Source organism: Dysidea avara, chromosome 10 (assembly GCF_963678975.1).
Source record: "Dysidea avara chromosome 10, odDysAvar1.4, whole genome shotgun sequence".
NCBI lineage: Eukaryota > Metazoa > Porifera > Demospongiae > Dictyoceratida > Dysideidae > Dysidea > Dysidea avara.
The window spans coordinates 17,643,505-17,669,994 of record NC_089281.1 but is presented as its reverse complement, the minus strand read 5'-3'; the positions used below and the strand labels follow the sequence as shown (position 1 = coordinate 17,669,994).

Sequence of the window (26,490 nt, the reverse complement as noted above, 5' to 3'; positions counted from 1 at the left end):
GATACTGTTTGTAGGCATATGTGTACTCCACATATCTGAATGCTTACAAACAATATCACACATTCCCAATTAAAGTGGGTGTGGCTCATGAAAGAAGCTGGCCTACTGCAAGACCAGACTATGACTCACACATTGTCACTACTGTGCTACTTGGTTCAGCAATCTGTATGATGTTTAAAGTAAAAATCAATCCAGACCCTTTGTAGCTATGTGATTGAGAACAAAAATCTTCCAATCAAGCAACAGTGGTCCGTGAAATTTAAATACAAAAATCCTGGGCTAAGAGACAACCATGAAGTTTAAAACACGAATGTCCTGACAAAATACATAACCATGAAATATACATACCTCGAAGATTTCCAGGTACACGGTAGTAGCCACATGAAGTACACCTTGGTTATGTTTGAGACCTACTTGTTATAATAAAGTGGTCACTAAGTAAAGATAATGTGGCTCTGGTATGTATGTGTGTGTCTGATTTCCTGGAGCAAGTATGTAGTTTACCTACCTGTATTAAGTGGGAAGCAGATGCTGACTGCCCATGGCTTGCTTTATGAGTGAGTGGGGCTTTAGACCCACACCTTCACCTGTGAGCCATTGTACAGCCTCCTGGTCCTGTCCCAGATGACGTAGCTTATAGTATTACCAATGTAGCACACATGTTACAGTAGCATGATAGTAAAGAAGGCTACCTTAATGCCACATAGGTTGATATATCAGTTGCTAGACAACAAGGTTGAAAACAAAACACTGTAATTTTTGAATTATGCAATCAATGTCAGTTTACTCATGATGTAATAAGGAATTAAATGATACCTAGGGATTTATCCTACAATGAAAGTACAAGGACCAAAATATACCATGGTACGGAATAAATTTCAGTTAGTAAACACGCAAATCCTTTACAAAATGATCCATTAGTCTCAGACCCTATTTCTCCACAGGGCACTTATTAATTGGAAACTATAAGCTTTCAGAGCAGGCTCTTATAATTTCCATCCAATAAGTGCCATGCGGAGAAATAGGGTCTGGCTACACGAGACTAATGATCCATAACTCATCGCCAGTTGATCCCATTCTCTCATTGGCTGATTTTCCATTCATCAATGGCAAGTAACACTCCATTCACACTATCCCCGGTTAACCAGAGTGTTTTCAACTTGAGTTATTGAACTCAGGTTGGCACTTCTTCACACTACTGCATCTGACATGTGCTCGATAGTGCGAGCACTGAATAATACTTAGCTAATACAAGCACACGAGCTTTTGATTATTTAGGCGCTTGATAAAAGGCACTAGCGAGGAAGCATAGAACCAGCTGAAATAAGTCATCAATGTTATAGACACCATGTTTAAGCTATTGGGTGCTCTTTTTTTCCAGGAATATTAACGCATTGTTTGAGTATAACCGTCACAAAGTATACCAGAACCTCGACCAGAACTACAGAACATCGTATGTAGCCACTTTGAAGAACGGCTTTAGAGCATAGATTATACTTGCTGTGTAGCCAAAAGAAGCAAGTTATATTGTTAACCTGAGTTGGCCAGCTCGGAATACGTTCACACTGTACCTCACACTGTACGCTATCCCAGGCCAACCCTTGCTAGCCCACCTCTCCTTGTCGTGCTGTGCTGGACCCAGTTCGGCATGGCTCGATTGATTCACACTGCAACTTGTTTCGAGCCATGCTGTGCTCTACCTGGGTTAGAGGGTAGTGTGAACGGGGTGTTAACTTTAATTAAGATGGTGGACAAAGTGTGGAATGTGGCATTGCAATAAAACTAGTTACTGTTCTTCATCATTTCATAGCAAGTAATTTACCCTCTGTTGTTACAGTGCTTCCGTTAGATAAACATCTGGTTTTGGGCTAATGGAGTTAGGCAGTCCAAGTTACCATATTAGGCTGTATTGTGTAAACACACATTCCTCAAAAGTTTAATGTGGCTTTAAGGGTTATTAAAGCTTTGCAATTTTTATGTGCTCAATTTCTATTCCAGGAACACTTGCAAGACCGAGACTTCACATTCTGGGAATGGTTTTACAAGACCAGTGAACTCATCAAGACATGTCTTCACAGGGAGTGGAATGAGTAGGCTACCGTTGGCTGTAGTGCTTACCACACCCACACAGTTTAATATTGGGCTTCGTGGACAAGCGTGAAGCTCATGAAATGTTGTTGCAGTGTCGACCTGGTACCTTTATTGTACGTTTCACTGAGTCTGAACCTGGTGGTGTCAGTATTGTATGGGTGAAGGGTAAGTCTATGTGTGTGTAGTGTGTGCTCACGTGTGTGTGAGCATGTGCCTGTCTATGCATATGTGTGTACGCGCATGTGCCCAGGGGCGGATCCAGACTTTTGGAAAGTGGGGTCAAAATGAAATAACACTACAGGAAATAAAGGGTCTGGGGGACATGCTCCCTAGGAAATTTTTAAAAGTAGACTCTAATCTGAGATCATAGATTTAAAATTGTTATGTATTCGACTGTTGTATTAGAGGTGACTGCTCTATTAGGGTATCTCGATCTTAATACCTCAATTTTGATGTTTTGTTGAAGGGTCAGAGTTTCCAGTACCCTTCGCTAGACAGGATGTTGGAATGCACTCCCTTGAAAGGTTTATACATTTAACAAGATTTTGGTGTGCACAGCGATATAGCTATTTAGACAAAAATCAAAGGAAATTTACTGTTTGTTTTAAAGAATTTTGTTTGATGATACAATACCACTCATACATGCACAGCTTTTCTACAACACTCAAATATATTTAATTGTGTGTTTAATTAACATATATATAGGCTGGCTGTTGGGAGTCGTGGGAGTATAGCATGTCTATGACAGAGACTGGTGGTAGCTATTTGCAGCTAAAAGTAACAAATAGAAATCACTGGATGAGATTTTTATGACATATAGAGCACAATTGACATGTATACTAAAATTTTTTGGAGGGTGTCCCCCTTGACCCACCCCTAAATCTGCCACTGCATGGGTGTGTGTGTGTGGGCACGCGCGTTTGTGTGCACGCATGTGTGTGCATGCACCTGTAGTGTGCATGTAAACAATAGATGATACATGCACTCACACTAAAGAAGTAGGAGACATGGACACTTTCTCCTTTCCTATTCTCTAGGCAACATAGAGAAACAGGTGTCTCACTGTACAAGGTTGGTGGTTTTTTAAAGTGTGCACATTTTCATTTTGTTATACCTTTGTTTCTATAGAAAAGGAACAAGAGTTCACTGCTCAAGGTTACCTTAAACATGACCTACGAGTGGTTATCACAAGTTTAGCAGGCTCACTGTAAGCCACGCCTACCTGATCACATGTAATCAGCAGCCACACCCATAATTTTTGCAGGTCATCATTCACCAATTCTAATAGTCCAGCATCTTCAATCAGGAGTCCTCTACAGTCAAGCCCGATCCCTTGTGGAGGTGTCAGTCCAACAATAGTATGGAAAAAACTCAATATATGAACGTTCATCTACTTTTACAGGATAGTTCATCATATCATGGTAGTATGATGAATGTCTGAAGTAAGCACCATACAACTTGTCATGATCACTAGCCACACCCACATTTGTTTCTGCAGACATCTGACCTTGCATCATCATATGGATCTCCTGTACCAAATCATCACATGGGACAGTTGCCAACATATTTCATCGATGAGTTTGGAGATACTGCTATCACCGATATTTCACCCACGGGAAACTTTTCATCATGAACACACATCACACACAAAGCATGAGATTTTGTCAACCACAGCCAATTTCTAATTTGGCAATATTTTGTAATGACAGTTCATTGTTGTACAATTATAGTCTAGCACTTTTCTACACACACACACACACACACACACACACACATGTACTTGTTGTATAGTAATAGGTTATTTTTTTGTTACTAATTGAAACATTTTGTGATATTATATAACTATCCATATTTTAATTTTGCAGAAGTATGTGGGTAAGCTTCTAGCAGCCTGTCTTGGTAAAGAAGTAGTGTGCTCATGAGGTGTGGCTTACAGAAAATTTTTAGTGCATGGTATATGCTCAGATAAAGAGGTCACATAGTTACACATAGTGACATGGAAGTTTTGCTCAGGTATGTAAGACTGTGTATATGTTACACTGATAATCCAAATTGTAACATGTTTGCTAATTTAACGCAACTTGTTAGCATCAAGCTGAGCTTTTAGGGTTTTCAGAGGTTACGGTACTGAATAATGGGGATCAAATTAGAGTCCGTACATAACTGTATTAAATTCTGTGCTGTGTTTCAGTTACAAATTTAAAACCATAAAATTATGGCTTTCCTACAATTACACAGGACATAATGCTAATATGCCACACCATCATCATTATAACTTTTGCATGTTGACATAATGTAATAATAGTTCTAATCCCAATACACCATCCATCCTTTAATTAAATATTTTTGCAATGAACAAATATACACATAGCAGAATATCACATGTTAATGCATGCATAAGTATGTGTACTAAACTAACACTACCTGTATGTTATCAGAGTAAAATCCAACACAACTAGCTAAGGGTGCCTATTTCAAAATATCTGAACTTTTTTGTTGTTACAGTCAGTAACATACACATCATTGTTTGGACTAACAGCTATTCCGTATGGACTAGAGAAATGGCCACTAGCAAAACCACGGGATCCAAAACTGTGTACAAACACTCCATCTTGGTCAAAGATTGATACACGATTGTTACTATATTCAGTTACAAGAATAAAGCCAAACTGATCAGTGGTAAGTGCAGTTGGTCTCTTCAGTTGACCATCACCAAACTTGTCCACAAATGTACCATCAAGTGTAAACCTGGAGATGGAATTATTATAATAATCAGCAACAAGTAATTGATCTGTAGTAGTGACTGTTACATCATAGGGACCACTCAATTGTCCTGATCCAATAGTGTGGATGAACTGACCATCAAGATGAAATACTGAGACACGATCATTGAAACTATCAGCAACAAACACTTTATCATTGTGGACTATGACACCTATTGGATGGTTCAGTTGACCATTATTTGATCCTTGATGTCCAAACTGCAACAAGTACCTACCATTGATGTCAAACTTCTGCACCCTGTGGTTACAGTAATCAGCCACATACAAGTGGTTATTGGCATCAAATGCTATCCCTCCTGGACTATTCAGTTGACCATTGCCAGTTCCACATTTACCAAATTTTCTAATCAACTTGTCTTGACTATCAAATATGTATACACAATGATTAGTGAAATTTGCTACTGCCCACACTCCATCCTTACCAAATGCAATACCCCATGGCTCACCCATCTTCCCATCATCATTCACTATCTTCTTGGGCTTGTTCATAGTTTTGTAATTTGGGTACACCATAATAGTGTAGGGGCTTCCTTTAATATGATTCCCTTCAATGGTAATTGACAACTTCACTTCTCCAACTTGTTTAGTTACAAAAGATGCAGAGTAGCTCCCATCATTGTTATCCTTCACTTCTACTGGAACAACATCTCCTCCCCTGCTTGATTGTGTCTGTACAATAACGTGACTACCTCTCTTGGAACAACGATCATTATTATGATTCTTGGTGATGATGGTAAAGCCAATCTTGCTACCAACAAGTGGTCGTGTAGGAATATCTGTGACCTCACAATTGTTTGGTATGGGAACATCTTCAAACAATCGGCTAAACTGTGGAAATGACTTTTTGTATTCTTTCATAGGAGCAAACACCATTGTGGCTAACTCGACTGGTTTAGTCTTCAACTTGCTATAACAGTTAGTTAGTTTCTTCACATCATCACCTACTTGTTTCTTCATGAACAATGTTTCCTGGTCTGATCCATTCTTCACTGCATCATTCAGCTCCTTCACACTCAACATTTGTGCTTTAGTGAAATCCATTTCTTCCAACTGAACTGAAATTGCTTTTCTCTTCTTAGTTGACAATTCTCGTGACTTGTTCTTTAGTTCTTCTCTTTGTTGTTCTAGTCGTTGGTGTAGTTCATCATAATACAAGTCAATCTGTTGATCAACTTCACTGGCCTGTGCTCCAATCTTCTCCCCAGCAGCTACCACCTCCTCACATGATGTAGACAACTTGTTGATCATTTCCTCAACTGGTTCAATCATCTTCTCCAGTTCCTTCCTGTGTTTCTTTGCCATCACTTTCACAGAATTGTGCACATGTCCAGTGTGCTCAATGGTAATACAGTAGTGACACACAAGCTGGTCACATGTCTCACAGAAGAAATTCATCTCCAGATCATGGTCAGGGCATAACATGGATTTTGCTTTGGGTTGGACATCAACCTGTTTCTTCTTTGACTGTAATTCAACCAGTTCACATACACTGTGGTCTTGGTACACCTTCAAGCGCTTGTGAGATTGGTAACACACATCACAAAGGAATTGCACACAATCGACACACAACACTACTGCTTTACCCTCCTCTACGCATGCGTCACACTTTGCTTCCTCTTCTCCCTCCACTTTACGTTTCAAATCCACCTCATCTAGTAGACGATTAATGAAGAAATTGTTTGGTAATTCCTTCACACCTCCTGCAGGCACCACACTCGTTTCTCTACACTCGGGGCAAATGATGTTAGAACCTCTCTGTACTTTTTCTATACATCCTTCACAGTAGGAGTGATAACAAGGGAGATATTTGGGCTTCTTGTACACTTCGTAACATACTGCACAATTCAGGTGACCAGCTACCTTCTTCATTCGTTCTGCGGCCATTTTTATGCGGTTCGGAGCTGAGGAAACTCGACTGCCAGTAGCCAAAGGATAAATGCACAGCAGCAGTGTACATGTATTTGTTTACCTTCGATACTCAGTGCAAAACAGGTCGCGAGATTATCGACTGCTATCTGAGTAAATAGGCCAAACAGAAACCCTAGACTAGTATAGTCAAGAGTTCATAATATTTGTATGAAATATTATGAACTCTTGGTAGTGGACTAGCATTTTTCGGATATCACATGACACGCACGTCTTTGGGGGCGTGGCTAATCTTTGGCACTATTTCTAAACATGAGTCATTTTTACATATCTAATATTAAAATTAATTATTGTTGTTGCTGTTGTTGTTAGTCTTTTTGTTTACATGTACACACATCTTGCCGTGCCCACAAGATCCCATTTTGCTTGATCTGACTGTGGTCGCATGAGACCGAGGACTAATAACGTATTGTATGTATCATCTTATTACTAATGATGGTTCTCTCTGTGCATAATTTACAGACAAGTATAATAAATTGTGTATGGTGTGTCTAGTCATCTTCATCTGATGCACTGAACTTTATTCTGGTTGACTTCTTTGGCAGAACTGCAGCCTACACACATGAAATATGGTAGGATAATACACTAGTATACTATCCCACTGGTTGGGAAAGAAATACATACACCATACAGTCAAATGGTTTTTTGATATGAAAGTGGAAGAAACTCAAATTTCTAGCTACAGCATCTTGTATATAGAGAAAAACTACAGGTTTGTTTTGCTAGTAACGGTTAAATAAAACAAACAGGTGGCCCATGGACAAAAACAATTAATTATGTATATCACTTTACATTGTTAATTATGTAGCATCATCAATTAGCTAATATAGCTATTTAAGTTGCATCCCATAATGTTTTAGGTGGCAGTAAGCAACCCGAAAAATAGGGTTAGCATTAATATAAGGACTTGTACCACCATTACTGAAAACTGGTGCGTCCCATCTGATCATTAACACAAGCCGCAGTGTAATTACACATTCCTAAGTACAAGTCCTAAACACTATACAGACCAGACCCTATTTTTACACTTACAGGCACCTAAAATAGTGTTGCCAGATTAAGGGGGTTGTGTATTCTTAGGTGGTAGGCTCATTAGTTTCATAGTAATGACTGGTCTGGCACTGCTGACCAATAAAACCTGATTCTATCCATGAGCTGGAACACCTTTCTACTTGGCAAACAATGTAATTCATCTCCCATACATTTTCTATAAAAAGAACTCATGTTGGAGCTCAAGGATATAATTAGATTCATGCCACTTTTATAGGGTATCTGAATGGGTGACCAAGCCTGACACACAGTGTTAACACCAAAATTTGTTACCTACCTGCAGCCAGTAATGCCATCTGTTCTCAAAGTATTGTATATTTTCACCAGGGGTTGGAATTTCTGGTCATACTTCATGTAGTCAAAATGGTAGTGTAATCGACAATTCTATTACAGTACACGTCTGCTGTATTAAAGTAACATAGTTGACTCTCTTGTTGCAAATGGAAATATTTCAACCCAAGCATCAAGTTTGTTTAAATAACCTCTTTACATTTAGCCTAAAGAATTGAGTTTTAAGAATGGTCTTTCAAAAGCATCATTTAAGAATAAAAGCATCATTTAAGAATTGCATAAAAGGTATATAATTTCAACTTTAACCAATTGGCATGGAGGAGCGTGCACAATGGTGAGATAGCAGTGACACAGATGGTGTATTAATACTCACTTACATATCCAGGAAAATCATAGTCAATTCCTAACTCCTTTAGTCTGTGTCCCTTCCGTCTTTCCTTCTTTATCAGAGCACCTATCACCCTCTGGTATTTGTCCTTGTTTCTAACCATCACCTGTGAAGAAGTGATACATAACACATTATGTGTTTAACACATCAAACAAGCTTTACAATTTGGTCTCAAAGTGCTAAAAGAAGTTCCACTCTTGTAGTTTATGACTTTTTGGCCTTGTGGCTTTATATAGACTTAGATGTTGAAAATGTTGTGTAGTAATGGTTTCACTATTTGTTGAGTTTCTTTTCTTCATTTTCATTTACATGCACTTTTACTGCCAGTATTTAGCTTCAACTATCTGATGAATGGATATGTGACTGGATCTGCGAAAAAACCTGACCTAATGGTGCATTTTTCAAATTCTTTATTATTGAATATTTTTAATCTACTTAGCCAAGTGTACTGTCTGGCAAAGTTTCAGCCTCATATACCACTAACTTTTGGAGTTACAGCCCTACAAAGTAGCAACAACAGAAAGATCGATTTGTACAGTAAGTACTGCGAAAATAAATTACAGGCACTTCCAAATATGGTTGTAACTTATCAACACAATGTAGTACAGAGTCGCAACTTGCATTGTTCGCCATGAATAGGTTTTTCCTTCTATCACTTTTCTTCACTATGTACAGAGACTAAATCAGTGAAGAAATATTGTGACTAAACAAACACCCATAACACACATATCCTTTAGTCTACTGCAATGAACCAAGATTTTTGAACTCCTCTGAGTAGGCAAATAAGATGATGTCCAGGTTTTTATCATTAGACCCTTTCTTCACAAAGAACAAAGCATTAAAAAAATTATGAATTATTTTCAATTACGCAAATATTTTACCCATTGCAATCAATGGCTTATACTGAAAATTTAGGCTTGTGTCATTATGTCGGGTTTTCGCAGATGCAGTCAGTGCCGGTCACATAATATAGAGATGCACCGATTCAACTTTTCTGAGCTTTACTGATACCGATCCGATCTAGGAAATTTATTACCGATCTACCAATATTGTACCGATCTGACATCTTTTACCTATTATGATGACTGATCTTGACAGGTAGTTCTTATAGCATTTTATAATCTCAGACTAAGCTAATTGGTCAATTGTTAGCTGAATGATGATCACAGCATTGTTACTGGAGTCAATACCAATCTCAATTACACCACCCAGACAATCAGCAGTGACAGCACTCACAAATATTTTAATGCATGCTCCTACCAAGACTTGCCTGAAATGGTTTGTAGGCTGTTGTAGCAGAGATTCTAATAGTTTAGCCTATTTGATATGGTGTAGCACTATTCATTGTTTTCAATGGGCACCAGGCAAAAGAAATGGCACTATACTTTAGCTTTTTCATAAATGGAGCAGAGAAATGATAGAAGAAGTCTTGTATGTTTGAGAAATGGTGATTAGAAAAATTGGTATCATGAATCAGTGGCTTCAACAGAAAATCAGTTCTACCAATTTTGCTCAAATTGTCGAGATTGGTACTGATCCGATACTAGATCAGTACATCTCTAAGTCACATATTTCTTGCAGTCAAACGTGTTGCTTTCATCACACCACAATTGGTTCATGAAAGAGGAGAGCTCCTTAACTGTTCTCATTAATCTACAAATTTATGCTTCGATTGTTTATAACACGTACGCCACATTTTAATAGAGCAGCTCATGACTACAAATGGTAAAGTTGCCCACACTAATCATTTGCAGAAATTCTGATGAAAAACGGAAAACCAACAAAGTAGTGGCCATAGATGAATACTCTCTAATACAACAGTCAGTATGCAGTCACAAATTTTCCATTGCTGACAGTATCACTGGCCAATGGTTTGACGGTAACATGATATTTGGCATCACTATGTGATCTATTTCACAACTATATAGAGAGTATTTAGAAATACTTTCTGACCATTTGGTAAGTGGTCTGGTTTCTGAAATTACAATAAAATTCCACTTCTTGCTGGAACACTCACAAAGCCAGATGTCTATTCACCTTTTACCATTGTGTTAAAGAGTTTTTGACACAGTTATGAAGAAAGAAAACAGTTTAGCCTCACCATACTGACTTATGGGTGGATCTGTGTGGGTGTATAGACCGAGTATGTTGGTACTCATAACAAAGAAAATATGGCCGATTTGCAGCCTTGTATGGCCAATTATACTATTGCAGCATAAATAACATGATCACATCATACCCGGTTGTGAAGAAGACAAGACCAGTTCAGTCGGTTTATCCTCCTAGAATGTTTCCTCCATCCCTTGAATGTTAGTGGGTGTACCTTGTGTGATGGTACAAACTTGCCTACAGCAAATACAACATGAACACATGACCTTATAAGGTAGTACATAACAGTGAAGGAAATAGTGCTCTAAAAATTTACTTGCTCAACCTGTCCAACTAGATATTTTTTATTTTATAAATTCAGTCATCAGTTTGTTTTGCATAACTGGATAACCAATCTCCAACATTTTCACTCATGTTTTACAATTGATAACTGGCAGCTTTGATCTACTCAGTAACTGGTTATGATATGTGACCAGATTTTACAGAACTGATCCAAATCGCACATCAGGCAAAATCAAACTAACACCACCAGTGGATAGCTACACTATCGTACTACAAGTTTTGACCCTCAGCACTACTCAAACTACACGAGGCTGGTTTTTACACACGTCTTTTCTGGGTGGTGTGGAGTGCTCAAATGGTGGCTTCAGGCCTTGTGAAGGACCTGGCTTGGCAAGAGTCAGTGGTTTACTGGTGGACAGCCTTGTAATGTTGGCCAGACGTGTTTTCTGTTGATTTTGCTACGTATCAGCCACTAAGGAGCCAGCACAGCCCTGTAATCTTGTGTCTGGACTCCAATCGTGGTCTGCCTCCATTTTGAGGTCTATCTCTTGCCCTCCCCGCCACCCCCCAGCCTCCACCCCTTTGTGAGCACTCGTCATACTACTTCGCTCGTCCAACTGCTCAGATTTTCTATCTTATTTGGCGGGAAACTGTACAAGCAGCTACAAGTACTGGAAGTGGCTTGAAAGGTAACAGATTGATGCATCTTTTGTGTAAATTTCATACACGTGCTTGCTATCCTTGGAGAGTTATGCTGGCTTCAATTCTTTAAAACCGTTTATCTCGAAACTTCTAATGTGCGATTTGGATCGTTTTTCCAAAATCCAGTCACATATACTGACCAGTTTCACAGCTCTAGAAGGAAATCAACGTTGATTACACACATGGCTTATGCATCAACGTTGTATACACACATGGCTTATGCATCTATCAATGTCAAGCCCCACCTACTCCAGAGGTGGGGATTTGTAAATGCTAGATGACAAATTCCCCACCCCTAGGGTCAACTTTGAGTTACAAATCCCCTACTAATTCGTATTATTTATCTCAGGAATCACTAACAATATGGCCAAGTAGCTATGGCTATTTGTGTTGCAAATGCCCCTACCCTGGGGATGAGTTTGGGTGACGAATCTCCTACAAATCCCCACCCGCTGCCCGACCTGGGGTAGGTGGGGCGTGACATTGATAGGTGCATTACACAGCTAACCAGCTACTATAGTATACACAGCTGATTCTTCACATACCTATTTCATTTATAATCTCAGCTTGAAGCCCTTCGTAAATGTTCCCGAAGTATATAGCTGGATCAGTCCTCTATATCATAGATATATATTATCAAGTATATTATCTACATGTATGTCTATACTCAGTTCGGGACTCAGTTCTAAGGCACGTGAGTATTCTAATTAAATTGGTGCGGATCGTGTGTGTTCACTGTGTATTGTCTTTTGTAAGTGGAGTTACTTGTGTCCAGTTGTATTGGTGGATTATCTTGAGGAGGGATGACTTTAAGGAACTGCAACTCGGAATTTAGAGAGGTAAATCATGTAAGCTTACTAAATGTATGAACAATCATACAACTGTCATACAATATATTGTGTCTATTATTTGGGGTTGTGCAGTTACACCCCCTGTGTTGTATCAGCCATACAGCTGTCTTAAACAGTTAAAATCCAGATCCAAGTATGGTCGGGGTACTCATATAGGTTGTCCATTAGCTGAAGTACCATTGTCTGTTGTACAGAGGTTGAGTGTGGTAGGGACCATGGTATAGTGTCCATAATTAGGAGGTGTTCATTACAGGGAGTGTCCGTTAATGGAGGTTCCATACACTGTATTTGGATGACTACTGTTGCCTGACTAGTCATAAACCATAATGAAAGCACTTGTGAAATGCAGATACTCTCCTGCTATTTTCACAAGTATAAACTAAGTTGATGATGTATATAAGTGTACTGACGTATGATAACTAATTGTAAATGTTTGAGGACATGTCTCCAGAAAGTTTGTGAGTTTTTGTATAACCAGAAGCTGTGGCATTGCATTGTACTAATTAATACACACTTTTTAAATTTAGCACAAAGTTACCAGTCAGCTACAGGTTTGGTTGCTTTATAGAGCAGTTTGTTGACTGCTGTATTAAAGTGTTTCATTCAGAGGAGAAATGAACAGTACATTATCACTAATGCAATCTTAGTTCATGTTGTTTTCTTGCATTTTTTGAAAAAAGTACGAGAAGTCGGGTACAACTAATCACTGGACTGGACTACTGGACCAGCATATTTTTTGGTTTTACACATTCTAAGGTTGAGTCTTGTTAGCTAAGGGCCTTCAGAAAACTTGCAGCCTCCTAGCTACTACTAAAATGATGAATGTGAGGAATAGTCAGAGTAAGCAACACTGACTTGTAGTGATCTTACTACTACTTACTATGCTCTACAGTAAATGTACTCCTTATCAATCAATCAATATGCTGCAGGGAATGTGAAGGTTAACCAACGATAAAGTCTTGGAGATAGCAGCAAGCTTGTACAACACTAATGAATTAATAATTATTTTTGGTCACACAGCTATATGTGTAGGCAAGCTAGTAGTGTACATGTGAGAACTATCATGATAGCAGTCATCATGATATATGAACAGATTGGTCTAGGATGGATAGCTCAGTTACATGTACATGTGTCTCAAATGGTTTGCCATCACTTTGTTTCATTCAAGGATATCATTAAGAATTAATAAACTCTTGATATCATGGTAGCTAGGTGATATCATGGTAGCTAGGTGATATCATGGTAGCTAGGTGATATCATGGTAGCTAGGTGATATCATGGTAGCTAGGTGATATCATGGTAGCTAGGTGATATCATGGTACCTAGGTGATATCATGGTAGCTAGGTGATATCATGGTAGCTAGGTGATATCATGGTAGCTAGGTGATATCATGGTAGCTAGGTGATATCATGGTAGCTAGGTGATATCATGGTACCTAGGTGATATCATGGTAGCTAGGTGATATCATGGTAGCTAGGTTAATTTTTGGATATCCATCACTATCACATTCCCTGCAGCACAGCAGTAAGAAGTGTACAAGTGCCATATAGCATGATAAGAAGTAGTGAAATCATTAGAAGACACAGTTTTTACTTATGTCACTGTTCTATATTCATAGTAGTATCAGGCTGCATGTCCCTTATAAAGACCTTTAGCTAATAAAACCAACCTTACCATGTGTAAAAATATGTCAGTCCAGTAGTCCAGTCCAGTCCAGTGTTCCAGTCCAGTCCAGTGATTAGTCACAAAAAGTCGTGTTACCGATGTGTCATTGTGAATAGTTACATCATCAATGTTAAATTGTTCGTCACGTGTTGCTGGCACATGATGTCCATAATATATATATACAAGTGTCAGGAATTAGGAATTTTAGGGATCATAGAAAAAAAAAAAAGTAGGGAAACAAGGGAGGTTGCCTACACCTACAGATATACTAGCGAACATTTAATCCCTAATATCTGCAGGTGCAGGCGACCTCCCTTGTTTCCCTACTTTTTTTCTATAATTTTTCCTTACACTTATTTATTTTTTTCAACATTATTATGACTGGTGAACCCATGCATACCACATCAAAAGAAAGGATGGCACCAGAAGTAATGTTTTCGTCTGAATGCGTGCCCAAACTATCAATTACTGCCTCGAAAGTGCAGCAGCCATTACGCTTCACTTTCAGCTATGTTCAGCCCGTTACACAGCGTTACAAACGAAGAATAGTGTTAGAATCGCCTCTGCAATCAATCCAGTCAGTACAGAAAATATGGACTATTCCCATATATAAACATACTGTAGGGAAGCCATACATTGTACTACCATGAATTGACACCTTGGGCTGTCAGCAAAAGAAATGGGACACAAAGGAGGACAAAGGTAAGTCCATGATGCATGTATTGTATGCACTGCGGTATTTTCAAAAGGCATGTCTCCGGATGAAGCAACATCAAATAGTGAAAAAATCAAGCCCATAGCCTTAGCCATTATCGAGTTACGCTTGCCTGAAGGCATTAGGCAGGCATGCAGGTAGGCCGGCAGGCAGGCAGGCAGGCAGGCAGACAGTTAGTCAGTAAAAAACTCCATTAAATAATATTTTTTTTAAATTTTGAAACAATTTATTGGAAGCCTTTAGGATCATACTGAAGGCACTTTTGGGCTTGGTTATACGTACCTAACCAATACTGCCAAGGTGCCAGGATGGTATTGTCTGGACCAATAAGGAAGATAATAGGACCTGCTAAGGCCCATCTACAGCAGTACATTGAGTCAGCGAATGGTTTGTTGGAGAATAAACCCAAGGAACAGGAACTGGACGAATATGAGAGTGAAGTAGAAGATTTTCTGAACAGGCTCACGACTAACGTTTTGTTGCTAGAAAAAATGCAACAAAGACTGGTCGAACGTTCTTAAGGAAGCGAAAGGTGACGCGAAGGCTACTGAAGAGAAAGAGTATTCTCGAGCGACAGATGGCGAAACTGGATTTATTGAACTCATGTTTGCCGCCAATGAAGTGATATCCAGATTGAAAGCAAGAGTAACATTAATCTCAAGGAAGAGAGAACAAGCCAACTACCAGAAAATGCTCACCTCAACACAAACTAACCTTCAACCTATAATTGACCATGCAACTGTACAAGCTACACGGGAAGTACAAGCTGCGACCTTGACCTCTTCTTCATCAGGTGATACCTTTACAGTAAACAATCCACAGTTATCAGTACATCTTCCGAAGTTGCATTTACCGATATTTGATAGAAATTTGTTAAAGTGGCCAGAATTTTGGGATATTTTTCATTCATCTGTTCATAAGCAGAAGATACCAAATTTGTCAAAGTTCAGTTATCTCAAAGGAACTCTCCGAGGTGCTGCTTCTGTTGCAATTTCAAGCATCTCTGTAACTGATGAGAACTATGACGTAGCACTCAAACTTTTAAAGGAGAGATTTAGAAGTAAGGAATCAATAGTTGAAGTGCTTTATGCCAAATTACAGAATCTTCCAACCTCTTCGTGCAAGTTCAATGACATTCAGTACACTCACAATAATATTGAGAGAATATTGAGACAGTTGGAGTCACAAGGTGAGACAGTTGACAATCAGAGGATGCTGGTTTACCAGATTTTGAGCAAGTTCTCTTTGGAAGTCATTTTAAAGTTGGAAAGCACAAAACAATGTGATGAAGAATGGACAATGGAATTATTGAGAAAGTTATTGAGTCGATATGTGATTGTTCAAGAGAATGCTTATCGAAGAGTGGCTAATTCCAAAGGAAGGAATTATGATTATCGACCTGTAAGACATGAAGGAGGACAAAAGGAGAGCCAATCCTTGTCCGGAGGTGGTAAGCAGTTATTGAATCAGGCATCTGTTGACACTTTTACTACTAATGTACAGAGAAGAGGTAGAAGTCCTAGTTGTGTGTTCTGCAGAGGTGACCACTTTAATGATGAATGTGACAGAGTTAAAACACTTGCTGAACGTAAGCGGAAACTGATAACTCAGGGTCGTTGTTTTCTTTGTTTTAAGGTTGGACACACATTTACTGATTGTTCATCACCTCAGAGATATGGTTGTTGTTATTGTGGGAAAAAACAACACCATAATCAAGCTATATGCCCACAAAGATTTGGTGATGGTGAAGTGAGAAAGAATGTTGTTCCTGACCATGGTGTTGGTAATGTAGTAACAGAGGGGAGCCAAGATAAGCCCACTGAAACTCTTAATGCAAGTGTAGGCACTGATCAAGCTTTAATTGCTTCTGGAGAAAAAGTCTTGTTATAGACAGCAGTTGTTCCTATTCAGACAGCAGATGGATCAGCAACCATTATGGCAAAAGTTTTGTTAGATAGTGCAAATCATCGTACCTTCATAACTGACCAGCTGGCTAAGAAGTTGAAGTTAACTTGTGATCGTGAGGAGTTACTGTCTGTATCGACCTTTGCTGCAAGGACACCTCAGCAGGTAAACACCTTTGTTGTCCACTTTAATGTGATAACTAAAAACAATTCTTGTTTACCACTTCATGCTAATGTGATAAATAAGATTACAGGCCCAATACAAAGGGGCCCAATACAGCCATCAGATTTAGAGTTTTGCTATCAATTTCTCCAGAGAAAATGGCTGACACTGTTCCCAAGGATGTAGAACCAGTGAATGTTGACCTCTTAATAGGGTCTGATTATTTTTGGACCATCTTGGGTACTGAGAAGTTGACACTTCCATCAGGATTGTTTTTGATATCCTCAAAGATAGGATATATTCTTACAGGAAAGTACAGTATCAGAAGTTGTCAACAACATGTTTCAAGTTGTCTTGTGATGACAGAGGTTAATAAGATGTTACCTGAAATGAGTATGGTTTCATGTTTTGATGATTCAGTTACTTGTATGAAGTTTATCCGCAATGACGTCATCAAATAAAATGGCGCCGTATAGTGGGGGGGACTTTAATATTTTCGAGCATAGAAGTCAATGAAAGCCAAGAATGATGCTTCGCTTTCTATGCCCCATGCGAATGATGACAGCCATTTGGACTCTGGTGTGGTTATAGATTGTAATAGCGAATACCCATAAGCTGTTTTTGTCTTTCAAAGGTGATTTTTGGTGTGACAAGGAAATGCCTGTGTTTTGCGATGATGGCCACTCGTCTGCAACGTCATTCGCTGTTGATTTTCCCACCGTCTTGGGTTTATCTTTATGCGATTTAAGCCCCGAAGAATTTCAACAAACAGGTATGTTGTGAGAGTACGTTTGAGTTCAAGATTGTATGATTTATGCTTAGAGTCACAGAAGAACGGAGGCAAACTGCTTAAATCTGTTGGTTTTAACCAGCTTAAGGAAGCAAGTTGGAAAGGAAATTACTGCTGTGTACCAGATTGCAAAAATGCATCTGCTCAACAGAAAGAAAAAGAACTACTTGGACTTTCAAAAGTGTCATTTCATTCTTTTCCTACAGATAGTAATAGAATGAAGATGTGGATAATTAAAATAAAAAGAGACCCTGGTCCTGAATTTGTTATAAATAAGTACACAAAGGTTTGTTCAGAGCACTTCACTTCAAGTGATTATTTTCCAACCTCTGATAAACCCAACTCCAGACGTCATCTCCTGCCCACTGCTGTGCCTTCAGTTTTTCAGTGGACCAGTAAATCATTTCATCGCCGTAGTGTCACTTCAATGAAGGCATCATCTAGTTTAGAATTCAGTGAGCATGCCACAGATGAACATGATGATTCTGAATCAGATGTAGTTACAGATGATGCTTCAGATGCACACAATTTTGAGGATTATTACAGTAGAGATCAGGAAGATGTTGCCACTAAAACTGCTTTACTTGATGAAATAGAACGATTAAAGCTGCAAGTCAAACAACTGCAGGATAAACTTGCAGAATCTCAAAGAACCTCTACAAAATCTCTGTTTCGCCTTGACAACATAAAGGAGGACAGTGACTTAGTGAAGTTTTATACTGGATTCTCAGATTATGCAACACTAGCTACATTTTACGAACAGGTTCTTGAATCTGATGCTAAAGTTATGAGACAATGGGATAGCAGGAGATGCAAGGAAGCTTGTGGTGATACCAAACATGGCCCATGTTGTAAACTTCCCTTACTAGAGTAGCTATTTATGACCCTTGTGTCTTGGCCTGTATGAAAGGGATTTGGCTGTAAGGTTTGGAGTGTCTCAGTCAACAGTATCTCGCACAACAACAACCTGGATTAACCTTATGTATCACAGCTTTAAAGCTATTGAACGTTTCTCACCCTGGCATATAGTCAAGAAGTATATGCCAGAAATCTTCAAACGTAACTATCCAAACACCCGTGTGATCATTGATGCAACTGAGTTTGCCATTGAACGACCCTCATCACTTTCATCCCAGTCAAGCACATTTTCAACCTACAAAAATAAGAACACTGTAAAAGTACTATTGGGTATAACCCCTAGTGGAGCCATATCTTTTGTGTCCAAATGTTATGAAGGATCAATATCAGATAAAAGGCAGGTGGAAGTCAGTGGGCTGCTGGAGAAATTAGATGCAGGTGACGAAATCATGGCTGATAAAGGCTTTCTTATGCAAGACATATTAGCACCTCTTGGGGTACGTCTGAATGTACCCCTTCTTTTGAAATCGGACCGTCAAATGGCAAGTGAGTATGTGATTTTAACTAAAAAGATAGCACAGTTAAGGGTCCATGTGGAAAGAGCGATAGGAAGAGTAAAGAATTTTCATATTTTACAAAATGTATTGCCTGCCGCAATGTGGGACACAATAAATCAAGTAATTTATGTGTGCTGTATGCTTACAAACTTTGATCCACCTTTGGTAGCCTAATCCTTTTGTACAGTACATTTATTGATTTCAAGTATTTCATTAAAATTAATTTATCACAATCAAATAAAACTCATGATTTTTTATAAATAACATTACAGTTAATTTAAATTTACAGCTGTAGTAGAGTCATAATGGTTTTGGCCGTTATAAATTATCAGCAGTGGTACATGCTTCCATAACTTCCACTGACTGCAAAGATCTTCAGTTGTTAATGGAACAAAAATGCCTCCTTTCATCTTGGGTAGTGGTGGTGGTTGAGAAAAATATTTTCGGGCATATGTAGAACCATCATGTGAAGCAGTAACAACAATAATATCTCTTTGCAGTCCAATAGCCATTAGACGGACATTTAGGTCACCTCCCCAACTGTTATGACTGAGAATGTTTTGTCTCTTCTCTAACCACTGCAAAAATGACATATCAGTTTCTGTACGAACACCTGGATGGTCCCACATCATGCGTGAAGCTATGTTTCTTTGAGAACTGATTTTCTCATCACCTTGAGAAGTATGGGGAATTAGTCCAGTTTGATGGGAAATGGAATGGTATAAACAGCTACCATCTCCCTTGACTACATGCTTCACAACATGTAAATGTTGCAGGACATAATCTAAAGGCAATGAGGTTACTTTATTAGTAGCCATAATTTTGACATCAGATGATGCAATTGTTTCGGTCTCCTTACCACTGTGTGAAGGAGGAGTCAACAATGAAGCCTTCTTGGGTGGTAACTTATTGGAGATCTGGGCACGGCTGCCTGTTACAACTTTAACTGGTGGTACAGAGGAACTGGGTGATTTAACTGGTGGTACAGAGGAACTGGGTGATGGTCTACTAGTTGGTGGCATGATCATGTATGGTACAACTGCTGGTAAAAATTGTCCAAAATAGAATTTACCAGCTGTTGAAATGGCTGACTTCATAAAATCTGCATCATATTTGATTTGCTGAACAAACGGCTCATGAAGAGGTGACCATACAACAAAATCACACCACTGTAAGCTGGTCACATGCATCTGTGTTTGTAACTGATAAAAGTATGAATGAGATTTTGACAGGCACATGTTTCCATCTCTCTCCACAACCAAGCAGAATGCAGCCACGGTTCTGCAAGCCTTGAAAATAGACAAATTTTCACATGAAAGGGGACACTTAACCTCTAAGCACCCCTTACTATCCTCTTTTAGAGTTGGATCAGATACGATTGCATCAGGGCTAGCTGCTAGCCATGGCAGCAAAGCATCAACTACAAGTCCACACTTTTGAACTTCAACAGCTACCCCACGCTTGAATTGGTAGTTAACATAAGAATCAATGGCATGTTTCTCATGCTCTCTTCTGTAGCGAATTGCAGTGGTGTTTAAAGAGACACAGTTGATCTTTTTCTTCACAAAAGCTGTGCAACTTGTGCTGACCCTTCGATGGCACACTTCCTTCATGATGGAGGCTGTAATCCTTAGCTTTCTTTGGCTGTGCCACAAGTCCGAAGATGCTTGCTCTCTGGTTTTCTCTTCTAACTCCTTAGCTTGTTTTCCATCTATAACTACTTCACTTTTGTACAACTGCATGCCATGCAACTGCCCTGAAGGAGTGTCGTTACTAGGAAATGTACTGTCTTCAACTTCTCTGCTACAAGAAGCATAAGTATGATCATGGTTTACTTGATCAAGTTTGGCAGCTAGTTCATTTAAAAGCTTTTTTTTCTGTTCAGCAGCTCTTAAAACTCTTTCTTTCTTAATTTCATCTAGATGAGTATCAACAGGAGCTGGTTCATCATCCAATAACTGAAGATAGCATGATGAGCTATATCTTTCAAGTAAAGATTTAGTTTGGGCAGCCTTCTTTTTCTGTGCTGGGGTCTGTGCCATGCAAAGAGCATGGTTTGCACTAGCTATTTTCATTTGTTCAACATGTGACAATGTTTTTCTGAGATTTCTGGCTAAATTAGGATCAAGAATTCTCTTGTGTTCGGGTCTGCAGTCCCACTCATTGATTCTGTGAGCCTTTATCCGCTTTTTCACACCATACTCTTTTCTGACAAGATGTATATCATCGATTGGCATTGCTTCGATGTTTCTTTGTCTAGGACGATTCCAGGTCTGCAGACGTTCAGTACATCCCTTCCGTTCATCATCCTGCAACCCAGAGTGGATATAATCTTCCAAGCAATAAAGGGTGCCTGTAACATGGTTACAACATCCTGACAGACCTGCTGGGCATGAACAGCAAGCTTGTGCCACACGAGCTGTGGATTCACAAAAAAAAATAATCACTTTGTAAACACGATCCTTTTTCATTGAAGGTAATACAGCAGCTGAAACACATGAGTGATCAGGCACTTGAGGTAAAGGATGGTATTTGATTTTCTGTATGTGCCCATCTTGATAAAAGCGGTACACTTTATCGAGGGTTCTAGTATAATCAATGGACGTGGAATTACTACACTCATGATCACCTGAAGCATGCTGCAACACTGCTTCAGCCCTTTCATCAGCAATATTCTCTAAATAACTGATCTTTTTCAATACAACTTTACGATCAATGAGATGGTCGTAGATTGTACCAAAGGTGATTCCTGGCAAATTATAGAGTCGATTTGTCCACAGGATGTCTTCTGGTGCTGGAACTGACTTCATTAACCTTATACATGTAGAGGATGAACCTCAAGTGGTGGCCAGTTTTCACTGACTGTTAATACCATGATCTGGATCCACCAAATATTTGTCCCATCCATACTGAATGTATAACTTGACCCTATTAGAATGTTTTGTTAAATGCAACTTATGTTTTAATATGTACATTTACCTTTTGATAAGCTGGGGTTTTTTCCCTGTGACTGGAGCACCACGACAAGCAAGCCATCGTTTCAACTGCACAATGCCTAATTCGGCTGGTTCCTTGCCGCTTAGGGATGAACCAGGGACATCCTTTTCAGTCAACAATAAAACATCATCCCCGGGGAGGTCGATGCTGGCTTCCAAATCGGCCGAAAAGTTCCCGAATAGTGGCCATCATCGCGAAACACAAACATTTCCTCGTCATACCAAAAATCACCTTTGAAAGACAAAAACAGCTTATGGGTATTCGCTATTACAATCTATAACCATACCAGAGTCCAAATGGCTGTCATCATTCGCATGGGGCGTAGAAAGCGAAGCATCATTCTTGGCTTCCATTGACTTCTATGCTCGAAAATATTTTTTAAAAACCCACTATATGGCGCCATTTTATTTGATGACGTCATTGCGGATAAACCTCAATGAAGACTTTTGGAGATTGGAAACAATTGGAATCAGTGATCCATTGGAAATAACTGATGATGATAAAGCTCTTGAAACATTTAATTCCTCGATTTGTTTTGAGGATGGTAGATATCAGATACAGTGGCCATGGAAATATGAGAACTTGGATATTCCTGAAAACTTGGATATTGCAGTTGGTAGACTTAGATCTTTGGCAAGACGTTTTTAGAAGGATAGAAATCTACTTGAGAAATATGACAAAGTTATTTCTAGTCAAGTTAAGCAAGGAATAGTGGAGAAGGTCACTACTGATACAAGGACAAGTCAACAATGCCATTATCTTCCTCATCATCCAGTGATGACACCAGCTAAGAGTACAACCAAATTGCGTATTGTGTATGATGCTTCAGCCAAAGCAAGGAGGGGAAAGAAGAGTTTAAATGAGTGTCTTCACAGAGGCCCTGTGTTATTACCAGACTTGTGTGGTATCCTGCTTCGTTTTAGGATCCAGCCAATCGTCATGCTTGCTGACATCGAGAAAGCCTTTTTGCAGGTTGGTATCCAGGAGTTGGACAGAGATGTAACAAGGTTCCTCTGGTTTAAGAACTTACAAAGCTTAGAAGTGGTTGAAGAAGTTTACCGATTTTGTCGAGTTCCGTTTGGAATTATTTGTAGTCCCTTTTTGTTGGGAGGCACAATCAAGTATCATTTGAAGAAGATTGGCACACCTGTTGCTTCACAGATTAGTGAGAACATCTATGTTGATAATGTCCTACTTGGAGCTGGTACTGTGAAAGAAGCTCACAGGATTTATTTCGAGTCAAAGAACATTTTTAGAAAGGCATCTATGAATCTAAGGGAGTGGATCTCCAATTCATCTGAATTCCTTAGTTTGTTGCCGGAGACTGAAGTTGTCAAAGGAAGTGTTGTTAAGACCTTTGGCATGCCATGGAATTACAAAGAATATAACCTACAAGTTGGAGGAGTTAATTTTAGTAACTCGGATGTCATCCCTACAAAAAGGGAGGTATTGAAAGTAGTGGCTAAGGTTTTTGATCCATTGGGTCTTGTTACTCCGGTGACATTTTATGGGAAGGTGTTTCTTCAAGTACTGTGGATGGAGAGTGTGTCATGGGATGAGCCTTTGTCAGAAGAGTTATGTAAGAGATGGAATGAAATATTGACTGAATTGAGACTGCTGTCTACTCTTAAGATAAAGTGATGTGTTGCCAATGTGGACACTACTGAACGGTATAGGCTGCTTGTGTTTTGTGATGCATCAATGAAATCTTATGCAGCTGCAGTGTATCTTCGTGTAGAGAAACAGGGTTCTGTCTAGGTAAACCTTGTCTTTTCAAAGATGAGATTGGTTTCAAAGGGTACCCATAAGATGAAAGGAAATATTACACTTCCTAGACTAGAGTTACATGCTATTAACATTGGAATACGAGCAGCAAATTTTGTTGCTAGGGAGTTGAAATTACCATCATTGAGACGGATTTTGTGGACAGATTCAACATGTGTTTTACATTGGTTGAAAACCAACAAGCTGTTGCCCACCTTTGTTGAGAATAGAGTGAAAGAAGTGTTAAAGGAATCTGATGTTATTTTTCGATATGTACCATCTGACCAGAACTCTGCTGATTTTCCTACTAGAAGTGTCTGAAGTTAAGGAAGCCAAATTATGGTGGAATGGGCCTACGTGGCTTTAAGATGCAGAGAACATCTGGCCAGAATGGTGTATACCTCAACTGACACCCAAGATTATACAAGGATTGGAATGTGGGGTTCCAAGAGCTTTGTATGAAACGACTTCAGTCATTAGTCATGATGTTGACAATGTAAACTCAATTTGTGGAATTGATGAGAAGAAGTTTTCCTCCTTGAGAAGGCTTTTGAGAGTTACTGTTTATTGTTTAAAGTTTATTAGGAGAAGAATCTGGCTTACTTTGACACAGTCGATTAGGGAATCAATTGAAAGGAGGTGTAAGTTACTGTACTTTGTGTTGAGTTCATTGTCTGATGGACAGTCAGTTTGTGCAGGTGATTTACAGGTAGCAACATTGTTGTGGGTGTCTGTTGTTCAGAAACGAAAGTTTGCTGATGTACTGACTGCTATTGAGAAAGATAGAAAACACTGTTTGATACACCAGCTTGGTTTGAAGTTAGATGTCTATGGAGTGTTACGATGTTATGGACGATTTCTAAATGCTGAAACTACTGACAGTTCCAAATGTCCAAAGTTGCTACCACGGCATGAAGTACTTATACGGTTACTAATTAAAGAAGTGCATGAACGCTTGATTCATGCTGGAGTTGCACATACTCTTTCACAAATCCGTGAGGAGTATTGGATACCTCAGGGTCGAGTGGCAGTAAGAAGTGTTTTATCATGTTGTATGATCTGTCGTAGACACGAAGGCACCCCTTTCCCATTGCCACTGATGCCCCCTTGGCCCCGTGAGAGAGTGGCTAGATCTGATCCTTTTCAATTTACTGGACTTGATTACTTGGGGCCAGTGTATGTTAAGGAGGGAAGTCAGTTACATAAGGTTTGGGTGTGTTTATTCACTGCCTAACTGTTAGAGCTGTACATTTGGAGTGGGTATTGGGTTTGACGGCTGAGCAGTTTCTAAATTGTTTGAGAAGATTTATTTCACGACGAGGAAAGCCTGATTCCATTATTTCAGATAATGCTCCTCAATTCAAGCTTACAAATACGGTGATAAATCAACAGTGGAGGAGAGTTTTTACAGACAAGGATTTGTTAAGTTATGTTTCTAGTGAGGGTATCAGATGGAGCTTTACTACAGCTTTGGCCCCTTGGCAGGGTGGCCTTTATGAACGGTTAGTTGGGATGGTTAAGCGATGTTTACAGAAAGCTTTGGGAAGAAAACATTTTACTTTGGATCAACTAGCTACCTTGCTGACAGAGATCGAGGCAGTACTTAATTCGAGGCCACTAACATATATGTATGAAGACTTTCAGTCGGGCTTTACGTTGACACCATCACATTTTTTGGTTACTAACAGGAAACTGGGTCTTCCATCCACAGAAGATAGTTATCATACAGATGAGGATTGTCAGCCTAAGAGAGATACTGCAACACAATTGTTTACGACTTGGAAGAAAGGCCAGAAGTATCTGGATTTGTTTTGGAAGGTTTGGAGGGAGGAGTATTTACTGAATCTCCGAGAAAATTTACCTATCTATCACAAAAATTCAAGACACTCAACATTAAGAGTTCCTAAAATAGATGACATAGTATTGGTGAAAGATGATATATCCCTAGATGTAGTTGGAAACTAGGTAAAATTCAGAAGTTAACAACTGGACGTGATGGTCAAATTAGATCAGCAGAGGTTCTTTTACCAAGTGGTGGTGTGATTGCTAGAGCTATATGTCACCTTTATCCACTGGAATTGCCTAGTAAAACAGATGAACAGATAACTATGATGGACAATAGAAGATCTGAGGATGGTGTTACTGAAAATGATGATATCAATAACCAGGAACAATACTCTACTAAACATGATAAGAAAAGGAAGGCTCATTTGATCGCCCGACAACGAATACATAAATGTTTGAGGGATAACCCAACTTCTATTTTATTTGCTCTCCCGGGAGGATGTCGAGACTGAGGAGTGATTGTCTAAATTATATTGCAAGCAGGACTTGAACACTTGTAATGTGTGTTATTATTATATGATGTCATCATTATGTGCACGTGATATAATGTATAAAAGTGTACACTCTGTTTAAATTATTACCAGTCTTATGTGAGCCAAAACGAAGCGAGTTATCCCTCCGAAACGATTGAGCCTTGGCGTCCTTCTGTCTTCGTTACAGTTGGTGCTGTGACAGGTATTGTGCTGGTTTTTGGGTGATTTTTTGCCAGGAAAACCCAAATTTCCATGATCCCTAAATACAGTACTACCGTACTGTAT

At 39.2% G+C, this 26,490-nt stretch overlaps 8 protein-coding genes across 15 annotated transcripts in view; 5 read left to right on the top strand and 3 right to left on the bottom strand.

The window, feature by feature from the left end:
• Window positions 1–6,910, bottom strand: part of LOC136268607 (tripartite motif-containing protein 2-like) — a 33,847-nt gene extending 26,937 nt beyond the window's left edge. Inside the window, exon 1 of the mRNA XM_066063987.1 lies at window positions 6,844–6,910. The gene's annotated coding sequence lies outside the window, so the exon portion shown is untranslated. The remainder of the gene's footprint in view (window positions 1–6,843) is intronic.
• LOC136268611 (signal transducer and activator of transcription 4-like) overlaps window positions 1–26,490 on the top strand; it is a 55,576-nt gene that overhangs the window by 8,542 nt on the left and 20,544 nt on the right. Inside the window, exon 1 of one of the 5 annotated variants that reach the window (XR_010707063.1) lies at window positions 12,343–12,461. The exons of 2 other annotated variants lie outside the window; for them this stretch is intronic. The gene's annotated coding sequence lies outside the window, so the exon portion shown is untranslated. Of the gene's footprint in view, window positions 1–12,342; window positions 12,462–26,490 lie in introns of those variants that run through there. 2 more of the 5 variants (XR_010707062.1, XR_010707061.1) reach the window with 2 other exon arrangements.
• LOC136268711 (E3 ubiquitin-protein ligase TRIM71-like) lies at window positions 4,450–6,758 on the bottom strand. The gene has a single exon (XM_066064154.1). The coding sequence runs from the start codon at window positions 6,756–6,758 to the stop codon at window positions 4,566–4,568; it is 2,193 nt and encodes a 730-aa protein (XP_065920226.1). The 3' UTR covers window positions 4,450–4,565.
• Window positions 7,238–12,227, bottom strand: LOC136267957 (MKI67 FHA domain-interacting nucleolar phosphoprotein-like). Of its 3 annotated transcripts, XR_010706840.1 has the most exons (4): window positions 12,168–12,227; window positions 10,769–10,875; window positions 8,519–8,635; window positions 7,238–7,354 (listed from the first exon to the last, which is right to left on the bottom strand). XR_010706840.1 is itself a non-coding variant. In XM_066063174.1 (3 exons), the coding sequence occupies exons 1-3, from the start codon at window positions 10,919–10,921 to the stop codon at window positions 7,292–7,294; spliced, it is 333 nt and encodes a 110-aa protein (XP_065919246.1). In that variant the 5' UTR covers window positions 10,922–10,951; the 3' UTR covers window positions 7,238–7,291. The 3 variants fall into 3 exon arrangements, 2 of the variants coding, with proteins under 2 accessions (XP_065919246.1, XP_065919247.1); XM_066063174.1 differs by lacking the exon at window positions 12,168–12,227 and having other exon boundaries at window positions 10,769–10,951; XM_066063175.1 differs by lacking the exon at window positions 12,168–12,227 and having other exon boundaries at window positions 7,239–7,354; window positions 8,515–8,635; window positions 10,769–10,951.
• LOC136236351 (uncharacterized) lies at window positions 15,250–17,309 on the top strand. Its single transcript, XM_066026495.1, has 2 exons — window positions 15,250–16,304; window positions 16,358–17,309. The coding sequence occupies exons 1-2, from the start codon at window positions 15,458–15,460 to the stop codon at window positions 16,366–16,368; spliced, it is 858 nt and encodes a 285-aa protein (XP_065882567.1). The 5' UTR covers window positions 15,250–15,457; the 3' UTR covers window positions 16,369–17,309.
• LOC136236802 (uncharacterized) lies at window positions 16,410–17,382 on the top strand. The gene is made up of 4 exons (XM_066027035.1): window positions 16,410–16,442; window positions 16,490–16,693; window positions 16,766–16,924; window positions 17,026–17,382. The coding sequence occupies exons 1-4, from the start codon at window positions 16,410–16,412 to the stop codon at window positions 17,380–17,382; spliced, it is 753 nt and encodes a 250-aa protein (XP_065883107.1).
• On the top strand, window positions 17,502–26,350 carry LOC136269282 (THAP domain-containing protein 2-like). 2 transcript variants are annotated; one of them, XM_066064812.1, is made up of 2 exons: window positions 17,502–17,693; window positions 17,744–26,350. In XM_066064812.1, exons 1-2 carry the CDS (start codon window positions 17,579–17,581, stop codon window positions 18,583–18,585), a joined length of 957 nt encoding a protein of 318 aa, XP_065920884.1. In that variant the 5' UTR covers window positions 17,502–17,578; the 3' UTR covers window positions 18,586–26,350. The 2 variants fall into 2 exon arrangements, with proteins under 2 accessions (XP_065920884.1, XP_065920886.1); XM_066064814.1 differs by having other exon boundaries at window positions 17,508–17,693.
• Window positions 24,565–26,184, top strand: LOC136236801 (uncharacterized). Its single transcript, XM_066027034.1, has 5 exons — window positions 24,565–24,585; window positions 24,630–25,063; window positions 25,129–25,389; window positions 25,576–25,683; window positions 25,836–26,184. Exons 1-5 carry the CDS (start codon window positions 24,565–24,567, stop codon window positions 26,182–26,184), a joined length of 1,173 nt encoding a protein of 390 aa, XP_065883106.1.